The 27,474-nt window shown below is 41.1% G+C and overlaps 2 protein-coding genes across 10 annotated transcripts; one reads left to right on the top strand and one right to left on the bottom strand.

The window, feature by feature from the left end:
* Nucleotides 1-935: 935 nt before the first annotated feature.
* On the bottom strand, nt 936-13,823 carry nek10 (NIMA-related kinase 10). Of its 5 annotated transcripts, none has more exons than XM_069537687.1 (36): nt 13,689-13,823; nt 13,121-13,224; nt 12,942-13,002; nt 12,682-12,818; nt 12,012-12,107; nt 11,849-11,933; nt 11,684-11,725; nt 11,522-11,600; nt 11,380-11,447; nt 11,020-11,099; nt 10,855-10,941; nt 10,481-10,705; nt 9,634-9,773; nt 9,083-9,144; nt 8,923-8,991; nt 8,753-8,817; nt 8,485-8,587; nt 8,230-8,358; nt 7,961-8,098; nt 7,823-7,868; nt 7,615-7,736; nt 7,173-7,275; nt 7,016-7,091; nt 6,717-6,846; nt 6,511-6,581; nt 5,880-6,087; nt 5,658-5,745; nt 5,475-5,549; nt 5,184-5,226; nt 4,948-4,985; nt 4,659-4,759; nt 4,418-4,528; nt 2,223-2,328; nt 1,914-1,957; nt 1,665-1,720; nt 936-1,227 (listed from the first exon to the last, which is right to left on the bottom strand). In XM_069537687.1, the coding sequence occupies exons 2-36, from the start codon at nt 13,198-13,200 to the stop codon at nt 1,182-1,184; spliced, it is 3,210 nt and encodes a 1,069-aa protein (XP_069393788.1). In that variant the 5' UTR covers nt 13,201-13,224; nt 13,689-13,823; the 3' UTR covers nt 936-1,181. The 5 variants fall into 5 exon arrangements, with proteins under 5 accessions (XP_069393788.1, XP_019958985.2, XP_069393789.1 ...); XM_020103426.2 differs by having other exon boundaries at nt 13,121-13,266; nt 13,689-13,818; XM_069537688.1 differs by having other exon boundaries at nt 1,032-1,227; nt 4,948-4,982; nt 13,121-13,266; nt 13,689-13,818.
* septin7b (septin 7b) lies at nt 4,079-27,377 on the top strand. Of its 5 annotated transcripts, none has more exons than XM_069537692.1 (14): nt 4,079-4,099; nt 16,055-16,157; nt 17,659-17,765; nt 18,572-18,672; nt 18,792-18,926; nt 21,179-21,296; nt 21,753-21,845; nt 21,927-22,023; nt 22,159-22,210; nt 22,351-22,479; nt 23,222-23,242; nt 24,798-24,933; nt 25,286-25,428; nt 26,103-27,377. In XM_069537692.1, the coding sequence occupies exons 1-14, from the start codon at nt 4,094-4,096 to the stop codon at nt 26,140-26,142; spliced, it is 1,281 nt and encodes a 426-aa protein (XP_069393793.1). In that variant the 5' UTR covers nt 4,079-4,093; the 3' UTR covers nt 26,143-27,377. The 5 variants fall into 5 exon arrangements, with proteins under 5 accessions (XP_069393793.1, XP_069393794.1, XP_069393796.1 ...); XM_069537695.1 differs by lacking the exon at nt 4,079-4,099 and adding an exon at nt 14,222-14,301; XM_069537694.1 differs by lacking the exon at nt 4,079-4,099 and adding an exon at nt 14,344-15,698.
* Nucleotides 27,378-27,474: the final 97 nt, after the last annotated feature.

The raw sequence follows: 27,474 nt of genomic DNA on the forward strand, positions 1-27,474 counted from the left end.
AACATAAACAATATTTCATTAAAGAAAATAAGCCAATTTCTTAAATCCATCAGCGTTTGATGCCTCGTCACAGGAGGCATCAGAAGTAACTCATCGCAGGAGCAGAGCAGGTGTAAAATAATGCCTGAAATAGGTTTTATGAAAAAGAATGATATGGAATTGTAGGAATTATTCATAAAAACTACAAAGTGAGAATCTTATGTACTGTAACACCTCATCCGTGCCTACTCTAAAAAAAACATATCTATGATTTTTACATATTTTGCAAATTTATCAACCTGGAAATGTGAATGCCTTCATTTTTCCACCCATGCCCGCTGTTGTATAGCATAACTACTGTGTGTACATATTATATCTATGATCATTTTCCATGGTGCGTCCATTTGTTATAATACTTAACAGATTTCATCACATTTTTTGTCGCTCTATTCATTAAAATCTTGTGTAGCAGTTCTGATTTCTGCAGAGTCGTGTTTCCTCCGATGCTCGAGGATTGTTTCTGTGGTGACGCAGCAGCTCGTGGTCTATGTCAGGTTGTTGCAGGTCATATCAGCTGCCCTGAGAAGGGCTCATACTGCCCCCTGTGGATCTGTGCGAGGCATTGCACTGTGGTACATTCTGTCCACTGAGTTTTATTCCACTGAATCTATGTAACTGCTTTTTTATAAATATATATTCAGCTGACTAAGATCTAAAAAAAAAAAAGTGTGAATAAACGTGACTTTATATATAGGCTCATTTCCAAACTCAGATAGTAAATGTTGCAAACAGATCTATAATGAAAATAATAATAATATGGATCCACACCAAATTTGAACAGGTTCATTTCTGACCCATAATGCATCCCTTCACCGGGTTTCATCACAATCTGCTCAGTTGTTTTTGTTTAATCTAACTCACTAACAAACAAACAAACCAAAAAACAAACAGGGTTGAAAACATAATATTTAATACATCATACAAGTCTCACACACACACACACACACACACACACACACACATGCGCGCACACACACACACAGAAACATAACTTGTAGTACAAGTACAAACGAGTACATGTTTTATGAATTCTATTGGTAAACATTTTATACATTCTGAATACATTTATAAATGTTATGATTTGACATGTAGTATTACTGTGAATCCACGCCAGAGCAAACGTTGCCTTGCTGAAATAATAGTTATGAGGAAGTATATGGACGATGGTCGTTTCTTTTCTCTCCGACCCTAAGATGGAAACAAAACACATGAACGAGTGTAAATATCTCAATCTGAGGAAATGCTTCTTTTTCATGTGAAAAGTTTAAATGTTTTGTGTTTTACCAGTTAATCACACTTCATGTCACATCCTAACTGCCTGTTATTAAAAAACAATACAAACAAAATATAAAAGTTGATTTGAGTTAAAACAAACTAATCTGCGAGAACCTGCAGTGACATCCTGGATGTTGTGATGGTCTCTATAGACATTCACTGAACTCTGGAGACTTTCTCTGCCTGACCTCCAACTGTTTTTATTCTTGCTTTACTTTTTGTAGACGTTCTTGAGCCACATTTGTGACAATGCACTCAAACAAATGGACCAGGATAGGGTCAGTAGTTATTTAGAGGTAGCATGTTTTGTGACCTTAATGTAAAATGTATGTGAGAAAATTCTCCCTCACCTGCTGTTTGGTGCTTCGTAGTAGCTGCTGTCCTCCAGCAGCTCCTCTATGATCCCCTGAGAAGAAACAGTTGCACAGAAATCATGACCTTGAGGTGGAAATTAAATGATGTCTACAGAATGATGAACATGGAACTGAAACAACCAGCATATTGTCTCAATGGCTTATTTAATCATTCTTGATTACATGACAGGAATATTTTAAATATTAATACTATTTAGATGGATGAATGAATGACATGAAAGTGACCTGCATCTGCTGATAGGTAACTCCCTCTTTGAGGTTCCCGTCACCTGTCAAAAGACACAAAAACATGATGCATACAAAAGTGTGTAGGCGTCTAAAAATGAATTTGCAATATTTGAGATATGGGGCCGCTCTCCTCTACACACTGCTTCTGCACTGGCTGCAGAACAGCCAGATGATAATCTAGTAAATTGCTGAAAGGCATTTAACAGATTACATTAACCATTTCCTTTGAGTTTATGAAAGAGCAGCTCTGTGGCACCGCTGTACTGTATATGGGGTGAAGCTGTTCTAACTTGAATGTAGCTCTACCTGCGCTGTCAGCAGTGACGGGGTCTCCTGTGCAGTGGTGGACCAGGGGCCACCAGTCTGAACTGGTTGAGCCTAACTCCATCAGCTCTGTGGAGGCCTGGAGGAGCTGCAGGGAACGCACAGGATGAAAATGGTGAGGAGTTGGGTACCCAGTCAAACACTGTCACATTTCTGTGATGCGATACCTGAACTAAATACTAATTTTTTCCATTGTTTGTTCAATTTGAGTGTATCAGCAGGCTCATATTTGCATTGTAAGAACAAAATATACTCCAGGGAATGTAATTTGCTCTGCCTTTTACCAAAGTACAGGAAATGCATTTCCTGATGAAACTACAGCTACAAGGATGCCGTGTCCATACTCAGAGGAGTTGATCATTGTCTCCATGCAAGGTGCATTGCCGCCATCTACTGTACTTTTGTGTATGTGAAGGGAAATATGTGGGAACTGTTAGAGAAGAAGTTTTTATTTATTTTCAATAAGTTCAAGACAACAAAGGAACAGTCCATTCCTCTTCTTTTTTGAATGTAGAACATCCAAGCACTCTGCTACTCTCCCCAAACCAAACAGAAAGTTTTATCAAAGCTAATTCAAGCATCAGCAGGTAACGTTTTTTTAAAAAGATAAAGAAATTGACAGTGATGGGGAACGGGGATGTTTTGGAAGGGGAACTGGAGGAGCTGGACTTTCTGCGTGTCCCAAAACAGGTTGAGGAGGAGATTGAGTGCTCAACCCCCCAGGAGATAGAGGAGATAGAGAACGAGATGCAGGAGGAGATACAGGAGGAGATCCAGGAAGAGATAGAGGGGAACATTGAGGAGGAAACAGAGAAGGAGACAGAGGAGGAGAGCTACACCCCCGATTTTGAGGAGGTAAGTGTGTATGTATATAAGTACACACCCCATACACAAAATAATAATTATAATTGAAACATCTAATATTTTAACTATTATTGACTCCCTTTAAGTAATTGACTGCATTTCAATAATTAAGAAATTATTATAAATTAATAATATATTTTGTTTGGCTGCACAAGAATATGAGTGAAAAACACAATAGCTTAAAAAATGAATGAGCAACAAACCAAAAAGTGTAATATGTTTCACAGTCTGAGGAATCAAGTTCTTATGATGGTCCGCACAGCGACCGACAGAAGGAAAAAGATGCCGAGGGATTTAAAAATAAGAAGAGAAACAACTGAAATGAGCAAAAAGCGAACAGAAAACCATGCGCATGTTGAAAAACATCAAATAGCTCATCGTAAGCAATCAGAGAAAGAACACCAGCATAGACATGCAAAGCTCCAAAAGCAAATGAGCGAAATGACAGCTGATCTCAAAGAGAAGGATGTGCTGATCGAGAAATTCAAAACTGAGCTGAAGGGGAATTGTGAGGTAATCTATCAAGGACAGCAATCGATTAAGGAACTCAAACAGATACACGAGGAACTTTTTAAGATGAACCTGAAATGTCTCGAAAAAGACAACGAAATCCAATCCCTTCAATTCAGCATTGAAACTCTTCAAAACAATACCGAAGCCAAGTGCAATATTATTTCCATGCTGCAAGTGAAAGTTGACCAGGGGGCCTCAGACCTCAAAGAGGAGCGAGCAAAAAACTACAAACTCCAGAGGGATTTTGAAGCTGCCCTCCCCCGACAGCAGAGGGAAAAAGAAGAACTGATCCATCTGACTTGTGAAAATCAGCAACTGGCTTTGGAGCAAAAGAGGCAACAAGGTGAACTTGAGGATGACCCCAAGAGAAAGCTTGCTCAAGATAACCAGTGGACCTCGAAACTCAAACAGGACCAAGCAAAAAAACGATAAACTCCAGAAGGATTATGAGGCTGCCATCACATCATCCTATCGTCATGGCTGGCGGGGGAGGAGGATTGTTGATCACCTGTTATGAATCTTTTCCTAAATAAAAAGGCCAGACATTGTTTTGTACTTTTATCCTCCCTTAAGTTAAGGAACATTATATATTTTCAGAAAGTGTGTGTGAAAGATGTGGGAGCTACAAGAGAGGTTTGAGAAAAACATTTGAATCATCGAAGGCTCACATAGATGCCTTTTATAAAATCCAAAAAGTTCAGAAAAAAAGCATAAAATTACTGCTTTCTCCCTTGAAAAGTTTTTTTTCTTCCATATTATTACTAAAGGTGTGTTATGAATTTTAAGTCAACAGTACAAACCTTGCTTAGCTCCACTTTTAGGTTGTATGGATCGCTTCCATAGTGGAACAGAGACTTTTTAAATCTTTCAATGAGTCGACGTCTGATGTTATGGTGCGGAGCTGGTGGAAGCTGGAGATGAGATGAGACCAAATTTAATACCAACACTATGAGTATTTCTACTGGACCAAAGAGTGAGCTAATCGTTTGGATCACAAGGATTTCTAGGATTTTCTGTGAGCAAAACTGCAAGTTACAATACTTGAGAGATGTAGACAATTTTGTGCAGCTGCACGAGGAGCCTCTGGCTGGGATCGACAATCTGTCGAAGCTTCTTCTGGGAGATGCAGATCCCTGCTGACACTGTGTTAAGATCCAAGAACAAACACACTGGCTGACAACGGCCAAATAAACAGGACAGACGTTGTTTATAAGAGACATTTACAACTTTCAAACTTTTAAAATGTTTGCCTGAACTTCCGCTGGGTTTTTTTGTGCAGTCTCCTCGTATTGTCAAGAGATTGAAAGAGAGGGTTGGGCTGAAACGCTACCTGGTCTTGCTCTCGTCCTTGCTGCAGCATAATCCCTACTGAGAAGAAAAGGCCAGTGAGGAAGGAGAGGTCAATGAACAGTGTTGGTGTGTGTCTTGATAACTGTGCATCAACAAGTGGCCATTATTTGGAAGACACATTTTAACGTGCATGGTTAAAGTAAAAATAATTTACTACTTAATTCCTCCTCAGTGACCACAAGTGCAGAAAAAGATAATGTGAGCTTTTTCACTTACCTACGCAGAACTTGGTCGGGTGTGACACGGGGACTGGACGTCACTGAATTAAGTCAAAAAATATAAAAATAAAAAATATCAAACAGGGAACAGAGTTGAGTATCATCGATGGCGAATGGTTGAATGTTTGTCTGTTCGGACATCATAACTTATTTTTTCAATACAAGTAACTAAGTGCTTTACAACAATAAATATAAAACTCTCAAACAATAATAAAGATAGAAATTGTTCCAAAGTAAAGGGTCAAACACACGCCACCCAACATTGTGATGATTTCTCTAGAGAACTGACCGTAGGGTTTTCCCTCAGAGGAAGTGGAGGTGTTTTTCATATCAGACGGTTCAGCATCATCATCTGAGGCGTGTTCTGAACACGCATACACAGAATTATTTGTAACATGGTATGATGATGAATTTAAAATGGTCCCAGTTGGTTTTTAAAACATCAGCAGAGTGAAACAGGAAACAGATTCACCTTGACAGATTATTTGCTCACTGTGGTCTGAATTGCAGGTGGCAGAGGAGCGGGGCCTCGGATATTCACTTGTCATTGAGGGTGTTTCCTGAAATCAGTGCAGCACAGTGTTAATTCACCTTCACCAAAATATCTAATAATATCAGAAAAGGATATGAAACTTTAAGGTACCATCCATTTTTGGACCAAGCCAAGTCGTCCTCATGGATATCCTTTCATTACCTGTGACGGATTCAAGAGGCAGCAGTTCCTCCTGCTTTTGTTCCGCTCCAGAAAATACTTTTGAGCTCGTTTCCTGTCTCTCTCAGCTCTTCTTTCCAGTGCATTCTGGGAAGTGTAGAGGCCGTCCATCAGCTTCATGATGAGGTCAGAGATCCTGGAGCTGATGGCCACAATGTCCGGCCGCTGGTCTGCACGTGGACTCAGACACCTGATAGGTCGCCCCATAATAAAACAGATATCAAATTTAAACAATGGAAATATAAGTGGGATCATATTAATGACAAAGACAATTATGATTAATCCGGCTAAGTAGAATTACTCTTTGAATTTAAATGGCACTCAGTATAGAGTATACCATGTACTGTATATGTCTGATTCCTTTACATCAGGATCCATTACTGAGAAACTGATGGAAATGCTGAAAAGTCCTTGGCAGAGGAAATAAGCTTGTAAATCCTCAGCCGATCAACTTGAGCGTCAATGAAATATAACATTTAAATTTAATGAGTCATGACAATTACATAACTTTGACTGAAGTCCTTCTTTTATGGATTCTATAAAACTTGTGTAAAACACCCTCGGCAGGTGCAGTCACAAGTCAGTATGAGTAATTTCAAAATAAAAGTCCCACCATCTGATCATGTCCGTCACTCTCTCAGAAAAAGAGCCTTCTTCAACCGGCTCATAGTCGGCCTCGACAATCTACAACGAGAGGACAGGAGGAAAAGATCAACAACGACAATAGACAAAAAATTTGAAGTAAATTGTCAAGCGTGCATGTGGAGTGTGTGTGTGTGTGTGTGTGTGTGTGTGTGTGTGTGTGTGTGTGCGTGTTGCCTTGCTGGCCAGCGACAGCATGTTACTGCTGTAGAACGGAGGATGTAAAGTGGCCATCTGGTAGAGGATACAGCCTAACGCCCAGATATCAGCCTTCTCTCCGTAAGGCTCATTCTTCACCACCTCTGGACTAACACACAAAACCAAAACATCAGTGAATTTGACATAACCATACCTAATGTTGGTGACCATTGTTATTTTGACCTGCAGAATATACTGTCATTTAAAGGAGACATATAATGCTCATATTCAGGTTGAATTTCCATTTATGCTCTAATGTTCAGAATACATTTCCTCACCAGGAGTAAAGGATGGTGCCGACCACTGACGTCAGCTTGCTGTTGTCCTGCTTCTGTTTAGCCAGACCGAAGTCAGCTTCAGACGGAGGAAAGACACGGGTCGTGATAAGATGAGACAGGAAGTGACGTGAATGGAGAACTGCAAACACACACTCACTGATGGTGACTTTGTCCTTCTCCCCCAGCATGATGTTGTTTGGCGTGAGGTCGCGATGGACTATTCTCTTCTCCTCGTGCAGGTACCTCAGTGCCAGGCACATCTGGCCGAGCAAGCAGATGTTATAGCAGTTAGTAATTAATAAGTGATGAGGAGGAGTGTGTGGTGAGACGTTTCCACTCAGCCTCTGCAACCACTGGGAATCAGTTACATTTATATTTTGGGCTTTTGTTAGAATCTTTTGAAAAGACTGCTGACTCCTTCTTCTTCGTTCAGTTGCATTACCATCATTCACTGTGTCTACAAGGGCTGAACATCATGGTGTCATAAGATGGGAAAGGATTATTATCATGGAAAGTGTGTTTTCAGACTCTTATGTCTTGACCGCTGACTGATCCCTCCAGAGCTTTGTGTCCTAAAGGTTGAGTTCAGCAGCTGTTACCTGTATGAATATATTCCAGATTCTGTCTTCGGTGAACTGCTGCTGCTTCTCCTTCAGAGAGGTCAAATGTTCAGCCAGAGGCACTCCCTCTATCAGCTCCATCACAATGTACAGCCGGTCACCTAAAATAACGTGATACCCACATTTTTTTAATCTTTATTTTGTTGTATTCCTTTTAACAATTTAGTAAAAGATAAATTATCCTCACCTTCCACAAATGTCTTGTAATATTTAACAACGTTTGGGTGTGTCATCTAAGGAGGAAGAACAAAGGTAATTTTTAATTATTTGCTCGTATTTGATTTCGCTAAATTGGCTTCCGGTGATTAAAGTTGAAAATGTGTGCCTGCTCTTTGACGATCGTTAGCTCAGAGATGATTTTCTCCACGTTACTGTCTCTGGACTTCTTGTCTTTGCCGAACACCGGGTTGTGCAGATTCACCTCCTTCAGAGCCAGGAGGTTCGGTCCACTCTGCTTTCGAACCTGTCATCAAGAACATTTACTGAAATCACGTGAGCCACTTGAAGAACGACCGCTTGAGGACATAGACAATATAAACTGTCCCGAGAAAGCTGCTGATTCAGATCAGTCGGTTTAGAGGACGTTCATCGTACCTTGAAGACGCTTCCAAACGCCCCGGTGCCAAGGTGGTCCAGTACAGAGTAACCGTTGATGACCTTGAGGGGAGGTCGATTCTGGTCCACAGCCTCGATGCTCTCTCTCAGACTGTCCAATTCCTCTTCCTGAAGTAGAGAAACACGACACCATTCGCTAAGGTAATGAGTCCGCCCCGATAATATTTCTTTTTATTTTATAGCCCAAAACCAGCTGGACAAACAGATGAATCAATTTCAAAGTTGTTTTCTTACAGTGTAGAGGGAAACCTTGGTCTGCAGTCCTTCATAGGCAGTGAGGTCCCGCACATAGTGGCCAACATCAATAAACATCTCAAAGAGGTCTGTGGGAAAGAGTCTGAAAAAGAAAAGATTACGTAACAGTGAAGGAGAACATTTGATGGCGCTTCTTTCCAAAGCAGACATCCAACAGAAGCTCATTTTGAAGTTCTTACATAGGACATGATATAAAGATTATATTGTTTTTACTCTGAAAGAATTATTTTCAATCATGTAACATCACCTCTTGAACAGATGCCTGTTTCTTTCCATGCGGAAAAGAAATCGAAGGGTCCGAAATGCATAGCACTGCCAAGAAGCCCAAAGGTTTGCAAATATGTTATTTAAAATGATAAAATATCTTGATTCAAATTCTAATGTAATCTAATCCACATACTGCGTAAAGCCATTTACCTGCAATGTGATCTTTGCTTGGGACTTTTGTGGTAAAATCAACTTTGCTATGATGTAGATGCCGTTTTCCTGAGAACAGAAAATGAATGAAATCAAATATTTCATAAATGGTAATTTGATATAAAAGTGGACTGTACACATATTAGGGACTTTCCTTTACCTGCACAATGTGGTGAGCAGATGTGTCATCCAGACTGAGCTCGGTCAAAGCTGTACAGCAGGCTGGAGTAGACACGATTTAACTTTATGAATTTATAGACACAGACACACAGACACAGCTGTGAACAATAACAACTCTCCCCAAACTGCTGAACAAGACAATGACTACAAAACACTGATGCCTCTTTTTTTTCTGTATGAAGAACTGCAGTAAATATGACAAAATATAACTAGTTTTATACATAAGCGTATTATTTTGGTATCTTTTGAAATCCAGAAACAGAGAATTTACAACCACTTCCTCCAAAATCATAAACAGGTCATGTTTCAGTGGATTCTAACTTCAGGAAAAACATGTTTACGCTCTCGGCTGCTGATAAGAGTCTTCTGGGGAAAGAATTTTTCTTGAATGTGCAATGTCTCTGTGCCTTTTCTCCATTTTAGAATGAGTAAAAGCACTTTTTTTTTTTTTTATTGGCTGAATTTGAACTCTAAAGAAACCTTTAAATAATTCAACAGTTTCTGTGCCAGTTTGTAGCTTTATCCTCTGACCTGACTGCAGGGCCTCGGTAGTGTCCACTTCCTGCTGTGGGCTGAGCTCCTCTCTGACCTGCTCGCTCTGGGTGCAACCGGCTGCAGTGGCGCTGGAGAGCGTCTCAATCGAGGAGCGATCGCAGACATACTCCCTGTCACTGTGATGAGAAAATGAAAACACAGCTCACTTGTTTATCTCTGGTGGTCGCTCTGTTGTGTTTGCAACCTCCATCTTGAGTTGAAATGTTAAGTGGAAATCTTTTGTTTCTGACACTGAGAATAAGCAATAAAGCTGGTTTTAAAGGCCAGAAATCTTATGGGCAACACCTGGCAGTTTTATTATTCCAAAGGCAGTAAAGGTTTAAAACCTTTTCACTTTAAAAACACTCTTTTTAGAAAGAGTTACTCCATCAACTTAAAATGGTTCATGCTCTAAAATCTCTGCATATTTTCCTTAGACGCTCACTGCTTGATAAACAGCCATGTTTTTCAAATTCCACACCCAGGTTTGTAATCCAGGATAACTTTAGCACCTAATGATAGAGAAGCTGCATTGTGGGAAATGTAGGACACTCTGTTTTCATAATTGACCCATATTAGGGAAGAAAAGTCAGCATATCTCGATCTCTGTCGGTTTGATTATAATAATTATCTTCAAACCAGTTTCCTGTGAGACGCCAACTTTGTGGAATAATAGAACCTCATCACTGGCACGACCTTTAAAGATCACATATCACTTCAATATGAACTGCACGGTTGATATTCCTAAAAGCGAAAGATTTTGGTTTAGGCACCTCCAGGCGATTGTAAAGCTGTTGATGTAACATAAAACTCAGAGACAAAGCTCCAGCTGAGTCTCAACAACCTGTTAAGCAGCCTGAGCAGCTGCTGCACCCCTCCCCAGCTCCGGATCTCCGTTCTGGCAGTTTGATCCTCGCAGAGCTGGACCAGGACCCAGGTGAGGCTCCACAGCAGCTTCAGGTTCTGCCCGTGCAGCAGGCTCAGCAGCACGGGCAGCCCCTCCAGCTCCCTCACCTGGTCCCTCACCTGCCGCACAGGGGACAGGAGCCTCAGCAGCTCTGCACTTGTCCTGGAGGGAATATCAGGATTAACTCAAGTATTTTGTATGATAAATGGTCATAAACCTAGGTCAGAATTATTTCTTAAATTCACCAATAAAACTTACACAAAACATTGTATCTGACAGACAACACTATGAACAAATAAGTGATTTCTAACCTCTTTGACAGTAGGTCGTATTCCTGCAGGATTACAAGTAGATTCTCCACTATGGGTGGCTCCCCAATTTCTTCTTTGCATTCTGGGCTGCAGAAAACAAAATGTTTATCAAAAGATTAAATCAGTGAGTGTGTTTAACGCAATAAATGAAATCTGTGTCTTTACCTTTCAGCCAGGGCGGTGAGTGCCAGCAGGGCTCCCAGCAGCACACTGCTGTCTGTTGTGGAGAGGAGCTTCACCAGGGTCTAAAGACAATTAACGCCATTAGAGTCTCGATTACACAAAGAGAAAATGTAGAAGAACTTGTGATGATACAAACTTAAAGTGCAGAGGCTTTGTCATGTTGTTAAAGCTGCAAGAGGGGCCCTTAATTTCTCTAAAGTTTATTCTATGAACTAGATGTGGTGGACGAACAGGCTGGCAGTACAATACAATATGTCCTGTAGTTTATCTCACTTATTAAAATGCTTTGAAGATAAACAGCACATTCAGACAGATAAACCATATCCCCAACTTATCGTTTACCTTGTGAGCGCCGCTCTTGATGACCCAGGCCCTTTGAGTTTCAATGGCAGACAGCTTCTTAAATATGTCTGTGGAGCAGAGCGCTGATAAGGATGAACACAATTTGCCCGTGTTGTTGTGTGATATTCTTCAGATTACTCACAGGTCATCGTGACCAGTGTCTGCGTGGAAAATGACTGTTCGCCACAAGATATGTAAACAGCGGTGACAGACTCCATGTACTTAAAGAGAGAGGAGGATAAGGAGGATGACATGTGGATAAATCACAAAGTACACTCTGTTAAGACATGCGGGGAAACTTTACCCTGGCAAGTAAACTGATTCCCTGGAGCTGATGGAGGATTTTCTAAAGAGAGAAGCATTTAAAAGAGACAGTGACTGCTTTGACTCTTTTGTTGCAGTAGTATAATACATGTGGAAGTGTTCACACAATACATAATAATGAATATTACAACAGCAGCAGTTCTACCTGGTGGTGTGGATCTCTGATTAATAATCTGAGGCAGATGAGGACCCTCAGGACTGATTCAGGTGCTGCATGGTCAAACCATTCACTGCAGAATGAGTAACTATTGTTAGTAACTTAAGCCCTGTGTGTTTCAACGGCAGACATTTTTATTTATTTATTTTACCTGCAGAGTCGGTTCTTGACCAGAGACACGAGGATGTCAGTGAAGAGATTATGCAGTGGGTGGCTACTGAAGCATCTCTGGTCTCTGTATGTTATACTGGAGAGTGAATATATCGAAGATAAGGTACAAATGACGAACAGATTGGACGTGAATCTGAACATTCAGTTTGATATTTTACAGTTTACCCATAAACTTTCTCATTAATAACTATAAATAAAAAATAAAACACAAATACAATCAAATATATAGAACTTGAATTAAGAAAACAATGTAATTCTATACGTACAATTTAAACATAAATGCTCATCGCACTTTTTAATGTGCAAAATAAAAGTAAAAATAAACACACATCCTGATATGTCTGATTTGTCATATTGGCCAATTTATATCGGTCATCCTATAAATCGGTCAGTGCTACTCTTAACTTCCAAATGCAAAAATAAATGTATTTTTCTTATTTTCTATGCTAAAGAACAGAGCATCAAAAACTTTCGTGAACAGAAACCTGGAATTAAATTTACATGAACCAGTGTGCTCGTATTAATAAACGTTTCCTTTTGGGCAATGGTTAAGTTGCTGTGGAGGTTTTGTATTTGTGTGCTTTGACTTTCAGCTGATATACATGTGGGTCTTAAGGTCTGAGAATTATAAATATACTTGGATGAAAAACCTGAATTTTTCCAGTTCAGAGGCTTCACTGTTGATGTCGCTCTCACTCCGTTGTCTGGTGGCGTCTCTTTGATGATGCGGGCCTTGTGATCTGCTGGCTCCACTGCTGCGTGCTTTACCCTGACTCAACGCTGCCACCTGCAACATGGTGAGTCTCATACTACAATATATAAACAAACCTGAAGAAATATGAGCCGATTTGTATCGTTATCAAAAGGTCTAGACACACACTGCCTCAGAATGGCGTCACTTGTTGTTCACCTCTTGTCTTGGGCTGGTTTTGGCAAGCAGGAACTGAAGCCTCCTGAGATCATGAGATGCCCTGAGATGAAACAGGCTGATCAGGTGATTTGTTATTTGTCATGAGAGGGAAACAAGCTTTAAATTGTGCTGAGTTACAAACTGGTAACTGGGTTTGAGGGGGAAATGAAGCAGCTTACTTGCTGTGGATTCCTGTGGATTTTAGGGGCGACTTTTGTCCCTGTCTCACTTTTTTAACTAAGTTGGACATTTTCTGCATTCCCCCTTTGTTTCCATTAGAAACCTGTTGTTCAAGTTGGTCAGCAGTGGAAGATGTAGACAGATCCTTGGTTAAAATAAAAAAAAATAATACTAAAAACAATGTAAAAATACTGCAGGATAAAGACTCCATTGAAAACTGAGTAAAGCGCACAAGTATTAGCACTGAACATGGCATTGAAATATACCAAAAATATTCATTATGCAGAAAGATGATTACCTGTTTATTTGTTTGTTTCTTTGTTACATCCATATATTATATATATATAAATAAATGAATACAATTATCAGATAGATGTAATGGGGTAAAAAGTATTGTCTTCAAAAGCACACAGTGAGTTCAATCACTTTTAATTGGGTAAATTTGACAAGTTAATTCGCCTTGGACATGTATTAGCCGTTTATAAAGACGCCAGTCATCTGATTTACCCGTTTAAAAACCAGTTCATCTGAGTTTCCAAACACGAAAGGACGAATGGCGTCTCTTACCCTTCCTCCAACATGTCAAACCAGCAACACGCGGCTGCTGTGGGTCGCGAAACACGAATATTTCTCCATTAAATTTCCTTATTCGACGAGATGGTGGACAGAACCTTGTTTGTGGCGCAGCGACGTCAGCGAATCAGAAAGACCTTTGCTCGGTTCTGAACCAATTAGGGCGAGCGGTGTTGAGAGTCCTGGTTGCCATGACTACAACAGACGCTGCTTTCATTCCGTCACACACAAACACAACTGGAAACTAAATTTTATAAAAATAATTCACGACGTATTTTAACAATGTTCTTATAGTTTTTTTTTTGTTATTTTACAGTAAAGTCTTCATGATTTAAAAAATAAATAAATAAACGTCTGGTTATCGCGAGAAGACGCCGAAACGCTGAAAGAAGTTGAGGCGTCATCGCGAGAGCTCCGCGTGCTATTCGCGTACGCTTTTACGCCAGACTTCCGCCGTAGCCGCGTTGGGCGCAGCGGGCGTTGCGCTCGTCGCGGTGCGTAAAGCTTAACCCAGAGTCAGCGACGACGACGAGGAGGAGAAAGGGGGGGGGAATGTCGGCTTGTGGGTGATCGGTACTCGAGGCGGCAGGGAGCGTCAGCGTCATGGGTGAGACCGACACACTTATTCCGAACACCGGCGTCGGTAACCGGCGCCCTGGTCGCTCGTGTCGACGGCAGATTAGCCCTTTGTGCTAAGTGGCTCCGCCGCGGCTGGAGCTTCTGCAGTTGTCCGAGCAACCAACGCCCAGTCGTCCGCCTCCACTCGGATGCGGTGCTAGCTAGTTAGCCGTTAGCTTGTGCGGTGTCATTTCCTGCCTTTAGCTCGATTCTTTTTGTGCAATGTGTGTGTGCTGCGACCGAACTCCGCGTTAACGCCGCGTCCGCCCTCGGCCCGGGCCGCGCTCACCGAGGGGTTTTAACGAACCGGGCGTCAATGCTAACTTGTTTGAGTCTGAGGGGGAGAAACGAGATGTGAAGTTTCTGCTGCACGAGCTTCTTTTTTTTTTTTTTTTTTTTCCATGTGTCTCCTGATAACATCACACAGTCCCACGTTAGAACAGATCACAGGCACTTTCTCTGCGTTAAAATCTGTCTTTCATCCACCACTCCATTGCTTCTCTCTCTCTGTGTGTGTGTGTGTGTGTGTGTGTGCCAGACAGCTGCCTCCGTGTGGGGTCGATAATTTGATTAAACTGCAATTAATGGAACATGTAGGTCAGATCAAAGCCAAACCAGGAAGCTGTCTCACGCTTCGATCTAAGGAGAACGAGGCTGCCATTTAATCTGGATTATACTCTCAGAGTTTTGACTTTTTAACTTCACTAGCTTCAGGCTGTGACCTGTCAGCTCTGATAAGGATTTTAAAAAAACAAAAAAAAAAACATCTGCAGCCCATTCCCCTCACCATCCACCACTTCCTTTAGCAGACATTTCCTGAAGCTGTTTTCCTCAGAAATCCACTATGTCGTTAAAAAAAAAAGAAGGCTGATAGTTGTATTCTAGTGAAGTGATTTGCAGTTTTACAGATATCGATGCACCGGGATGCTGCTGAGGTTAAACTCTTCATCCCGTAGGCGAGGCAGCAGAAGTCTCAGTGTCGCACCGAAGACGTGTGGGCTGCTGTTGGTTGGCAGGAGATGCTGCAGCTGAAGAGGCAGAAATCCTCTCCTCGCCACCGGGCATAAAGAGGAAAAGCTGCAGCGATGAATGGGCCTTACTTTATGGTGCCACTGACATTAAAGGAGCTAGTGAAGTGGAATATGCACCACTGTGGCCAATTGTCTGTGTTGTTACAGTAGTGAAGATCGTGAATCATTACGCCTCAGGCTTTGCATCTTGGGAAACTGATTCCGGAGACAGAGTGGTGTGTTTATCAGATGAACCGAGATTGATTCTCTGTTGCCTTTTTTGTGTTTCTGCTCTCTCCCGTGGCTTTGTGACCCTGGAATCGTTTGCTCCTCCTGCACATTGGAACTGCATCTCAATGATCCTCACAAAACAGCTGTAAGTATATCAATTATTCATATACTTTGAGTTTTGTATGCACTTTTGTTCAGTGTCCAGCTTTGCATAATCAAATTTAAGTCAAGATTCTGCATTATACTAATTGTGTCATGTCTCATTTCAGCTGAAAATATGTCAAGATTAATTCATTTATTTAATATGATTGTTACATCTTCAGTTTGAATGGGTCATTAAATTAAAATCTTCATTAAAAATCTTGGAGCGGAGTATACTTCAGTTATAATAGTGTGGGGAAAAGGGGGATGAAGACTTTTCTTTTGAGTTTTGCAGCCAAAGTTGGTTACACAATTAAATTTCTTATTGGTTTTAATGTTTATTTATTTACTGTCTTACAGCAGCAGAAGAATCTGGAAGGATATGTTGGCTTTGCAAGCCTCCCCAACCAAGTGTACAGGAAGTCTGTCAAGAGGGGCTTTGAGTTCACCCTGATGGTCGTGGGTAAGAACACACACTGCTCAGCTCTCTGGTGGCCTTTGTTTTATTTGAATCATTTCATTGTGTTCATTGCGGTACTATGGCATTTTTAAGTCGTCCGTTGTGGTTTCTTGTTGTTAGAGGGAGAGTGGTTGTCTGTGTGCATGTGTGCAGCCACATTTTAAGTGTTATAGTATTTATTGCTTAGTGAGAGACAGGTTTACCAGTGCTCTTATTTGAATTAATCTTGATGTTGTTATGATCCTGACATTGTCTCCCAGAACCAAAACATTTGGGTTGGATTTATCTAGAGCTGAACTCAGCGAATCAAAAATGCAGAAATTCTTTTAAAATGCTTGGATGTGGTGGTTGACACAGGGCCAAGATCCTCCCCGGCTGATTGGTCTCTGTTTGGAGGGAAATGTTTCTGTGGGTCAAAACCATTTCCTGTCGGGCACATCTCCAGTTGCATTCACACCAGTCCGTTTCTGGTGTGAATGCGTTTCTACATTTCTTTTACTTTCATTCGAACTTGCTCATAACAAGGAACTTGTATTTTGCTTGTTCCTGTCCTCTGAAGTGTTCTTAATAAAACCAGCTGGATGAAGTGGTTCTCTGGAGCCTGTGAATGCTTCAAAGTGTTTGCTTGCAGAAAAAAAAAATGGCATAGCATCCAGCGGCAGGAGAAGTAGAGACGTCCTGTGGGCTTTTTTGTAGATAAATGGTCGCCTTTGTTTTTATGGTGTCACCCTCCTGCATACACACGCACACACGCACACACACACACACACACACACACACACACATATTCAGTTTTTCTTGGCTCTGATTAGCTGTGTCCACATGTCCCCGTCGTGCTTTGCAATGCGTCACCGGTGTGGTGTGAGAAGAGGAAAAGAGGATGAAAGATGGAGGAAGTGAAGGGGAGCAGTGGGACTAGTTATACCACCAGTGACGGGCACGTCTGTCCTTGCCTCATGATGCACATGACCCAACAACATGTTGACTTCACACAATGCAGAGCAGCTCTTTTCTCTGGCCCGCCCTCACCTTGTATTGCTGTATGCCCAAGAGATTTACATGCCATGTTTAAAATGTTCAACAAATGCTGCAGCACAAGCTCCACACTTTACCCTTTGACTGTAGCTTTGGTGTAAATGTTGGCTCGTTAAATATTGACTTGGAGCCATCAGCCAAGGCAGGCAGTGCCAGTGGTCATTTCCACTAATGATCCTTTTCTTTGGGAAGTTGGAAACAGGGGCAGGCACACAAAGGCCAATTGTCCGTGTTGTTTCTTTAGCCTTTTAACTGTTACCCAAATGGATTTATGTCCTGGTCAAATGTCAGTCTCATCCCCGACTCGGCACATGCCCTTTGATTCTCTTAAAAATGTCAGCGTTGATCTATGTATGGCTTCAATGCAACGGGTGGGGTTTTTGTTGAATACTGCAGATTTTCAGTGCGTTATTCCAATTAACAAATTCTCTGTTTTCCTGATTTGTCGTCTTGTGTTCCTCTGTTTCAGGTGAATCGGGGCTTGGAAAATCCACGTTGATCAACTCTCTGTTCTTAACAGACCTGTATTCAGCAGAATATCCTGGACCCTCACATCGAATTAAAAAGACTGTACAGGTACGTTTTTATTTTGGCAAATAAACGTCTTTAAACAGATGCTCATGCAGTGCTAAAACCAATCAAACACGCCTGCATTGCTTGCATGAGCTGGAGCAAAAACAAACACGCAAGGTCTTTTTTTTTTACACACAGTAGTATGTGTAGACCAATGTGGCCACAGAAATAACAAATACACATTCTACTCTGGGTCGTAGGACATGTGACGCATGTGACACACATACCAAAGTAATTATCTGGTTGTTTTCTATGTTTTCTCAAGTATGTTGCTCCCACGTAGATTAAATGACCTTTGAGTCAACTAAGATGAATGCAGACACATTACATTCTTGGCTTGTTAACACTTACAACAGCATTAAGAAGCATAATGTATTATGATGAATGCAGTGAATCCTCAGTTTCCCCCCATGGCCTAAATAAGTCAGACTTACTTTCAGCTTCTGTCATAAATGTTTTTAATCTTCATCCTTTCTAAGTAGACAGGGTTTTTCTGAATCTGGAGTCCCTCAGGTCCTGTACTTTATCTGTCTGGCTCCTGACTAACACCATTGCTATCTCCAGGTGCTTATGTGCTTTTCTGGTTTTCCAGCATAGTTAGCTAATGGCCTAGTGTGGGATGGCGTGTTGCGACATGCTGCTAGCTTCAAGTGTTTTCTATGTGAAATATATGATCTGTGATGCTATCAGCTGACAGCACTAATGATTTAGACCCCACCTTTCATAACAGTTTTTATTTTTAATTAAACGTTTTTCTCTCAAAGACAGAAGTAAACACAATGTACTCTTCGTTCTTCATCCTGTGTCAGGTGGAGCAGTCCAAAGTTTTAATAAAGGAAGGCGGTGTCCAGCTGCTGCTCACAATAGTTGACACCCCAGGGTTCGGAGATGCTGTCGACAACAGCAACTGGTAAGAATCACCACGACCACAGCTTGGATCATATTCCTTCATTTGTAATCTCTAAAATGTCCTTCTGGGTCTTTGTGGAAATGTGTTTCTTACTGGAAGCTGTCATTTGTATTATGTAGCTGGCAGCCAATCATCGATCACATAGACAGCAAGTTCGAAGACTACCTGAACTCAGAATCACGGGTGAATAGAAGACAGATGCCTGACAGCCGAATCCACTGCTGCCTGTATTTCATCGCACCCTCGGGACACGGGTAAGTCTGGACAACTTCACAAGACAATGTTAACACAATTCTAATGTTAAACAAACTCTTAAACGTCACAGGCCTGATCAATGCAAAGGAAGTGGATGGCAGAGAGGTCTAGATAGGACTCAAGAAAGGAAAAGGTTGGAAGGGAAAGGGTGAACAGTGGGAGGAAATGCCCCAGAGGTCAGAGACTGACTTCAAGCAAAGTTGGCTGGTTCAGATTCCTGCACTGTCTGAAAAATCCAGGAATGGTTGGTCACTAAAGCACTTCCTTCCTCTTTTGATTTGGATTTATTAGGATCCTCATTCCCACTCTTTTCCTGGGGTCCACACGAAACATGGCGTTGCTTCCTTCCATAACATTTTCAGTGAGGTGCTCAAACCTCAGCTGACTCTGGAACAGCTCAGTGAACAACGGTATAAAGTAGGTGTGGACAGTATGAACGATGTAGAAAGTACTCAGGTGTCAGTGTGAGATTGATTTGAAATGAAGAATTGGACAACAATGAGTAGGAGTTATTAAGAAAAACCACATCCCATGATATGTACTGTTACCGTCCGGCTTCCAATTATACCATGATATAACTTGGTATCAGATATTGTATGTGCAGCAGTTCAAGGGTTATCTCACTCCTTCACCTACAGCTGCTGACTCTGGCCGTTGCTGTAAATGTGCGACTGAGCTTCTCTTGCAAAATTACAGCTAAATATTGAGGCTTGTACGTCTGGGGCCAATCCAGGCGAAGTTACTGGTGAAATGCCTAGCACATCATGCTGATTGCCAAATGACTGTGTGGAATTTGAATGTCTGTTTATTATTCAGAAGGCATCAGATATTCTATTGTGTAGTTAGTGGACAGCTCAGTTCTTATCCTGTCTTCACTTCAAGTGCACAATTCAGTCAAAGAGCAGAAAAAGAGTAGTGAAATTGAAAAATGAGGCTTGAAGCAGTTATTTCCTGTCACGAATGAAGCTTTAGTTTGTTATTCAGTTGATGACTAATTCGAATAAATGCATGGCTGAGAAATTGTGTTGATGTGAAAATTTGCTCCGAGTCACAACTCGTGACCTTAAAAGATTTGAACCTTGCTGTCTGCCCCTGAAGGCCTGGAACATGTTGTTTATGTCTCTGACTTGTTGAGCTGCCCCATTTGTGTATACGCAGATATGCAGCATGTGCTCACATGCCCTCATAACTGTTGACCGTGACTTGTAATGAAGAAGCCTCTGTCCTCAAGTCTTGTTTTTTCTATTCATCTTATGTCTGTCTGTCTTCTCTGAGACATTCTGTATGTACAAGCTTGTCCTCTGTACGCACACGAGTAGAGCTTTAGCCTTGAGGATGTGCAGCATATGTTCCCACAAAGACACAGAGCATCCCCTCATGACACCAGCTGACTGCTCTCACACTGCAGCACAATGAACGCCGCTGCTGAGAGACACTCTGAATATTTAACTGTTGGCTGTTTTTTTATGTTTTGAGGATAATGACTAATAAAACAATCGCCCACGTTTGTCTCCGTTAGGCCATAAAATGTGGCGTCCCACAGACTGTGGTTAAGCTCAGCGATGAGTATGTTTAATTTGTGTGAAAACCAACACTTGGCCTCTTTACACTTAATCTAGAAAGGAAACAGCTGCAGAAAGAGAAAGTAAAAATGAAGCTATCAATCATTGTTTCCTGTATGTATGTATTATTTAAGATAAGGTTTAGAATAAAATCAGTATCACTGCAGCATTTTGAGGTCTGATTGTGGTTATTTTATAAATATATATTTTAATAATATTAATTTTGTAGAAGATTTGCCAACTAGTTTAATAATTGATTTAATCATTTTGAGTCATTTATCAAACAGGAGTGTTAACCATTGTCTGTTTTCTATGTTGAGATTTTAAACTTTTCAAATATATTTTCATTCTTCAATCTTCTGTTACCTCTGTTAATATGTTGCCGTGTTTGTGTCAGACACTTTGGTTTGATCATTTCCGAATAAAGACAGAGTCAGGGACATGTTGAGCTGCCACTGATGGTTGATGAATCACAGGTTCACATTGTGGTTCCTCTTTGCGGTGACGTCAACAGCACATTCTTCTGGTGACTTTGTCTATGGTCAGGGCTTGTTTTAGCTTGTTCATTTATACGTCATTTATAAGTTTACTGTTGATTATTTGTTGTTGATTTCTATGTCTTGTACATTTACAATATCAACACCAAGAACTGAATCTACAATAACTCTATGACCGATCTCTCTCTGCAGACTGAAGCCTCTGGACATTGAGTTCATGAAGCGGTTGCATGAGAAAGTCAATGTTATCCCACTGATCGCTAAAGCAGACACCCTCACCCCAGAGGAATGCCAACAGTTCAAAAAGCAGGTCAGTGGTTTCCACAGCTGCAGAAAAAAGAACTATCGCAAAGGGTTTCTTTTACTTTTCTACATGGGTATGATGACAGTACCGTGCATCTTGAAGCAAAGTCAAGACGCACAACCTCTGTGATGTTGTCTGCAACTTGATTAGATACATTCTTTAAATTGTGGAAAAAGACGCCTGAATAAGAATACAAACATATATATACAGCTTTTAACTAGATATAAAAGATGATAAAACACAAAAATGCATCAAGTATGGATGTGGCCACAGATTTGAGTCATTTTGAGTATTTTAGGCACGTACAAATTCATACACTGTAAAATGTTGAGTACAGAAGCTTGTGCAAAGATTCTACATCAGATAATTTGTTATTTCTTGATTAAAATGATGCTCAGGCCACACTTGTGTTGTTCATTTCCAGTCAGCTCAGACATCTTCTCTTCTCCCGTTGTGCCCTAGATCATGCGAGAAATCCAAGAGCACAAAATTAAGATCTACGAGTTCCCCGAGACAGACGACGAAGAGGAGAACAGACTTGTGAAGAAGATCAAGGTTTGTCACCTCCCATATCCACGTGTACATGCACCAGTTAGTTACAAACCCAGACTCACACACTTGTTGTTCTGTAACTAGGACAAGTTGCCGCTGGCTGTAGTAGGAAGCAACACCATCATTGAGGTGAACAGCAAGAGGGTCAGAGGGAGGCAGTACCCCTGGGGGGTTGCAGAAGGTATGAGTGTTTTCTTAGTATAATAATACCACATTAAAAATACTTGATTAAATGCTTTCTTGGTATCTGAGGTAAAAACAGGGTCTCTTGTTTTTACCTGATACTTGACTTAACTTTTTTTTTTTTCCCTTCTAGTTGAAAATAGTGACCACTGCGACTTCACCATCCTCAGGGATATGCTCATCAGGTACTGAAAAATACATAGAGACGCAAGTATCATTTACACCTAACACTGTATTCCACCAGGTAGTGATAGACGAAGCTGAATCATCAGTTTAAACGTTTCTCAGGGAGAATATTTAGAAATTCTTTCTCTGCCATTGCCAGAACACACATGCAGGACCTGAAGGACGTGACAAACAACGTCCACTATGAGAACTACCGCAGCAGGAAGCTGGCCGCTGTCACCTACAACGGAGTCGACAACAACAGGGCTAAAGGACAACTGTCCACCAAGTAAGTCCTGCACAGAATACGTTAGAGACGCTAACATCTGAATTACTGACAAGTAAACAAGTTATTGACATTAATTTCACCTGCAACTTAAGTTGTATAGAATAGAACAGAGTCTCTGAACTGTCGTAAGTGTTATGGGCTTAAAGCTGACCATGTTTTTGGTCAGTTGCATCTGTTCAACTGAGGTGAATATATTTGTGAAAGCAACATGGCCGTCGTTCTGCTTGTTTGAAGTTATGGCGGAAAACTAATTTGCCGTACAAATAATTTATTAATATTTTACTTTAAGCATTTAGGTTCCAGGTAACAGGACAGACAAAGTTGGGAGTTCATCCATCCACCATTTGTCCTCCGTTTGTGATGTTTGACAAACAGTCTTTAGTTTTAGTTCACTCATCACTTAACTACTGTACTTTGCATAAAATCATGCCACTCTACAGCTGAACAGAGGCCTCACGCTGCTGATGCTAACACACAGCTGAACATTAAACAACTCTGCTAATATATTTCACACCCAGCTCACAAAGCCCACATTGTTATTTTTCCACACTTTCAGTTTTTTCCACTTGCAGTGAAAAAGCAGTTTGAGTCACAGACACGACTAATAGACTGCAGTTTTATTTTAGCGCATGACCTCATCATCGCATGCCCTGTGTGTGTGTGTCTGTGTATGTGTGTGTTTTTGTGTGCGTGTGTGTGTGTGTGTGTGTGTGTTTGGTTGTATGTGTTTTTGTTTTTTTAGAGTTGACACGGTTGAAGGAATGTAAGTGGTCATTTTTTCACTTTTTTTTGTCGGACCCTTGTTTAAGATCTTCATTTCTCTCTCATCTTCTTCTCTTCTCCCTCGTTGACTGCATTTGGGTGTTTTCTCTCTTCCCTGTTGACTTGGTTCAGCAGCTTCCCTCATCTTCCCTCTGTCAGTAGATGTTTCCAGGAGCAGTGAGGGCGGGGAAACTGAATTGCCACACCCATATATCTTATAAATCTAGTTTGACGGTTATGAAGGGGATGCTTTAATATTTTTTTCCTTAAATTCTTTCCACTGGTGAACGTATTGCTGCCTCCGCCTGCTGCTGTTTGGACTAATAACAGAGTCCTGTGCATGAGGTGTTTAGTGTTACCTGTGTTTGTGACATGCAGGACAACAATGTTGTAATTACAAAACCTGCAGTGTTTCCACATACGACAAAAACGTGTTTGCATGGTGGCTGTGCTGCTGCTGCTGCTGCTGCAGTGCACCTTGAGTCATTGAAAGGACTCGCTGCCTGAAAATGGGAATAGAGCAGCTTGTATTTCCTCTGATGGTTTCCCTCTGTTTTACTATAACTTGGGAAACCTGTCGCTGCACAGAGGTTGGACTTCAGATCACGATCAGATGAATGATACTTTAAAAACATGGCTTTTGTTGTCACTGCTCTTAAGAATCACAGGTAACCTCTGAACATGTTTCATGACGGGTCTCTGAACACTCACACTGCAACAAACTGTCCTGTTGAGCTTCACTAACATTTACCCCACCACCCACACTAACAATCAGTGTTTCAGGATCCCTGCATTAGCTCCTCTGGTTTCCAGAAATGGTTTGGTTTCCTGCTCCTTTTACAGCCTTGTTGGATCCTAAAACTTCAAACCTCTTCCTCTGTTTTTCCTCCTGTGCTCCAACAGTTTGTATTTCTTTGGGGATTTGGGGGGTAATGTTAAATGTCTTAAAACTATTCGAGGTTTTTACAAAGCTGTAGAAATTCTACTACTGCACAGATTTCAGTTTTTTTCTGGCTGCTGTGTAAAGAGGAAAGGTTGTAAATGTTATTTTCAGCAGTTCAGTGGACCAGTCCAAACGAGTTGGGATCCAGTTGGCACATTTTCAGGTGTATGACCCCTGCTGCTGTGTTCCACTGTTAGAAGCCAGAGAGAAGCAGCTTTTCCTCCTGCTTGTTTCTTCTTATTCTGTAAAGTACGCAAACGCCTACAAGAGGAGTTGCTGTGAAATTCAATGAGAGCCCGACAAATATCCTTTTTGGGGCTGAGCTATTAAAAACATAATATAGCAATGATTCCTGAAGATGTCATTATCAAATCCTCAGGACGAAGAAATCTAACTGAAGATTTATATTTTACAATAAACATATTTCTATTTGTGTGAAATGTAAACTTAATTTGCATATATTTTCTTCATTGTTTATCCTCTAATACAAACATTTTCATATCGGTGAATATTGGGCTGTATTAAAGATCCGTCTGCAGAACGGAGTGAGGGTACGTCTGTGGTGCTGGTCTAAATCTGTGTGTGTGTTTTTGCTCACGTCTTCCCTGTGCAGGAGTCCTCTGGCCCAGATGGAGGAGGAGAGGCGAGAGCACGTAGCTAAGATGAAGAAGATGGAGATGGAGATGGAACAAGTTTTCGAGATGAAAGTCAAAGAAAAAGTGCAGAAGCTCAAGGACTCTGAAGCAGAGGTGAAGTAACGCCTCTATCTGAACATCTTCCTTCGTCATGTGCTGACGTGTTTAAGTGGTTAATTGCGTTAGTTGTTGATCTGTGTGAATGGATGTTCTGTTGGTTGCTTCCCCCTGAAAGCAGATCTTAGATAAAGGCTGTTTGCATGTAAATGTACACACACAGACTTTCTTTTCAATCAGCTTTTCATTTCTCTCCCAGGAACAGTGACACCCACCACTGTGATTGTTGCTAATCTTGGAAATACTATTGCAGGATAAAGTTTGAGGGCATTTCCTTGTTTAGAAGCTGTATACTTCACTTTTGCTTTGTGTTTTTACTGATTTCCCCGACTTCCCTGTGTCTCTTTAGCTTCAGAGGCGTCATGAACAGATGAAGAAGAACTTGGAGGCGCAGCACAAAGAGCTGGAGGAGAAGAGACGTGTGTTTGAGGAGGAGAGAGCGAACTGGGAGGCCCATCAGCGCCTGGAGCAGCAGAAACTCGAGGCCTCCAGGTACAATTCACTCACACCTTCCACAGTCAGGTGTCTGCACTCCTGTATCATGCACCATTAAACACTCTTTGTTTAGATCTTATCCTCCAGGCACCAAAACTAAAATGAGGATTCATTAAAATATATTTATGTACCAATTAGCTTCATACAAACTTTAGATAATAGTTTTCCTCAGAGCACTTGCACAGTTTTTCAAGGTACTTGGCCTCGATTTTTCCGTAGATTGTCTCTGTGTCTTCTGTCTCCTCATGTGATGCCAGATCCACGTTGAGATCAAGGCTCTGCAGGGTTCACACCATCTGTTGCTAGACTCCTTGTCCTTTTTGACTCCAGCTTATGCTTGTTGTCCTGTTGCAGAATGATTTGGGGGCTGATCAGATCCCTCCCTGAAGTTATTCTGTGATGGATAAGACAGTTCCTAAAACAGTTCTGAGCATAAAGCCGTTAGCGCTCAGGATTGTCAACATGTATTCTGTAAGAGTGGCAGATAAAGAGATACACAAAATAACAGGTTTACCGTCTTAAATAATATTTCAAAATATATATATGCGCAGAAAAAAATGAACCAGGTCTGATGGACAAGCCAAAATATAAGGAGTCGCTGCTATAGATGACATTTACTTGAGCTGAAATATGAATTTACATGTGACTGGTTATTTTTCCTCCTCTCTCAGGACTCTGGAGAAGAACAAAAAGAAAGGCAAGATCTTTTAAAGTCGGCAGGTCCACCCCAACTCGAGTTGTTTTTGTTTGCCAACGTTGCCGGTCAGGACACCAGTGTGTGGTGCTGACTTTACCCTCCTCCTCTTCCTCCTCTTCCTCCCGCTCTGTCTGCCAGCACAGCTGTGCTCCTGCTCCCACCCACTAGAGGGGGTAACTGGGAGTATTTGTGGGTATGTGTGGGGGTGGGCGGTGGAGACGGTCTGCATGTACAGTCAGAATCGCCATCACAGAAGCCCCTCCCCCCTCACTGCCTCGGGACTCATCATCATCATCATCATCGAAGAATGTGTTTACCTTAACAGCCAATTAAAATAACCCGTTAGAAAGGCCAAACCCATATTATTTTAATTATTATTATTATTATTATTATTATTGATGTTATTATTGTTGTTGTTATAACTGAATAATGTCCCCGCCCCCACTTGCTGCTCTTCTTTCCCCTCCCAAGGTTGCTTTAAAACGACTGATGTGTAGTTTTATGGAGGTAAGAAAATAAACCATGAGTTACGTCTGACTGTTGTACAATCAAGTTCTGGTGAATTCTATTTGTTTACAGGAAAAAGTGACAGTAACATTCAGTGAATATTAACCTGATCGTCGACCGTGTATTAAACTAAGAGGACAAGGCATTAATGAATCCTTTTTTTTCTCTTTGAGTGTACCTGGTAACCCGTTAACCTCCTCCCGTGAGGGGGACTGCCGATCATGACATAGTGTCAACTGAAAAACATGAATTTAAGAAAAACAAGGAAAAAATGCACCTTGGGCCTTTTTTTTTTTGATAGATTTTTTTTTTAATGGCTAAAGCTTCTTTTTTTTCTGACATGTAACGCTTTCTTTATCCTGTGTTTCGCTATCTCCACTAGCCTTGGACCACCATTTATAATGTCATAAGTGTTATACTTCACTTTAGTTTATTTTTATATATACCGAGCCAGCTGAAGTCATAACTTCTTTTGTATGTTTAGAAAATTCTCAGAGACTTGACAGCAGCGTCCGCCCCTCTGGATGAACAAAGTAACACACACATTCATACACACTTTTACAAATAACATCCTGGATGTGTTGGAATGAGAAAACCAATATTTCAGTCGCTCTGCGGAAAATGAAAAGTGGGTTTTGAAGAGTCGACACCAGATTTGCTTTGGCTATGTACTCCATCTGTATTTTTAATTTTATTTTTCATTTGTATTGTACAAAGTCACTTAATAAACCTGTGATGATAATGAGGAGTGAGGTGGTTTTATTGTAAAGTGATTCTACGTCACATTAATTATGCACCATTGAAGTATCACTGTTGTTTAATATCCAGTGTTTGTCACC

This window comes from Paralichthys olivaceus, chromosome 13 (assembly GCF_024713975.1).
Source record: "Paralichthys olivaceus isolate ysfri-2021 chromosome 13, ASM2471397v2, whole genome shotgun sequence".
Taxonomy (NCBI): domain Eukaryota; kingdom Metazoa; phylum Chordata; class Actinopteri; order Pleuronectiformes; family Paralichthyidae; genus Paralichthys; species Paralichthys olivaceus.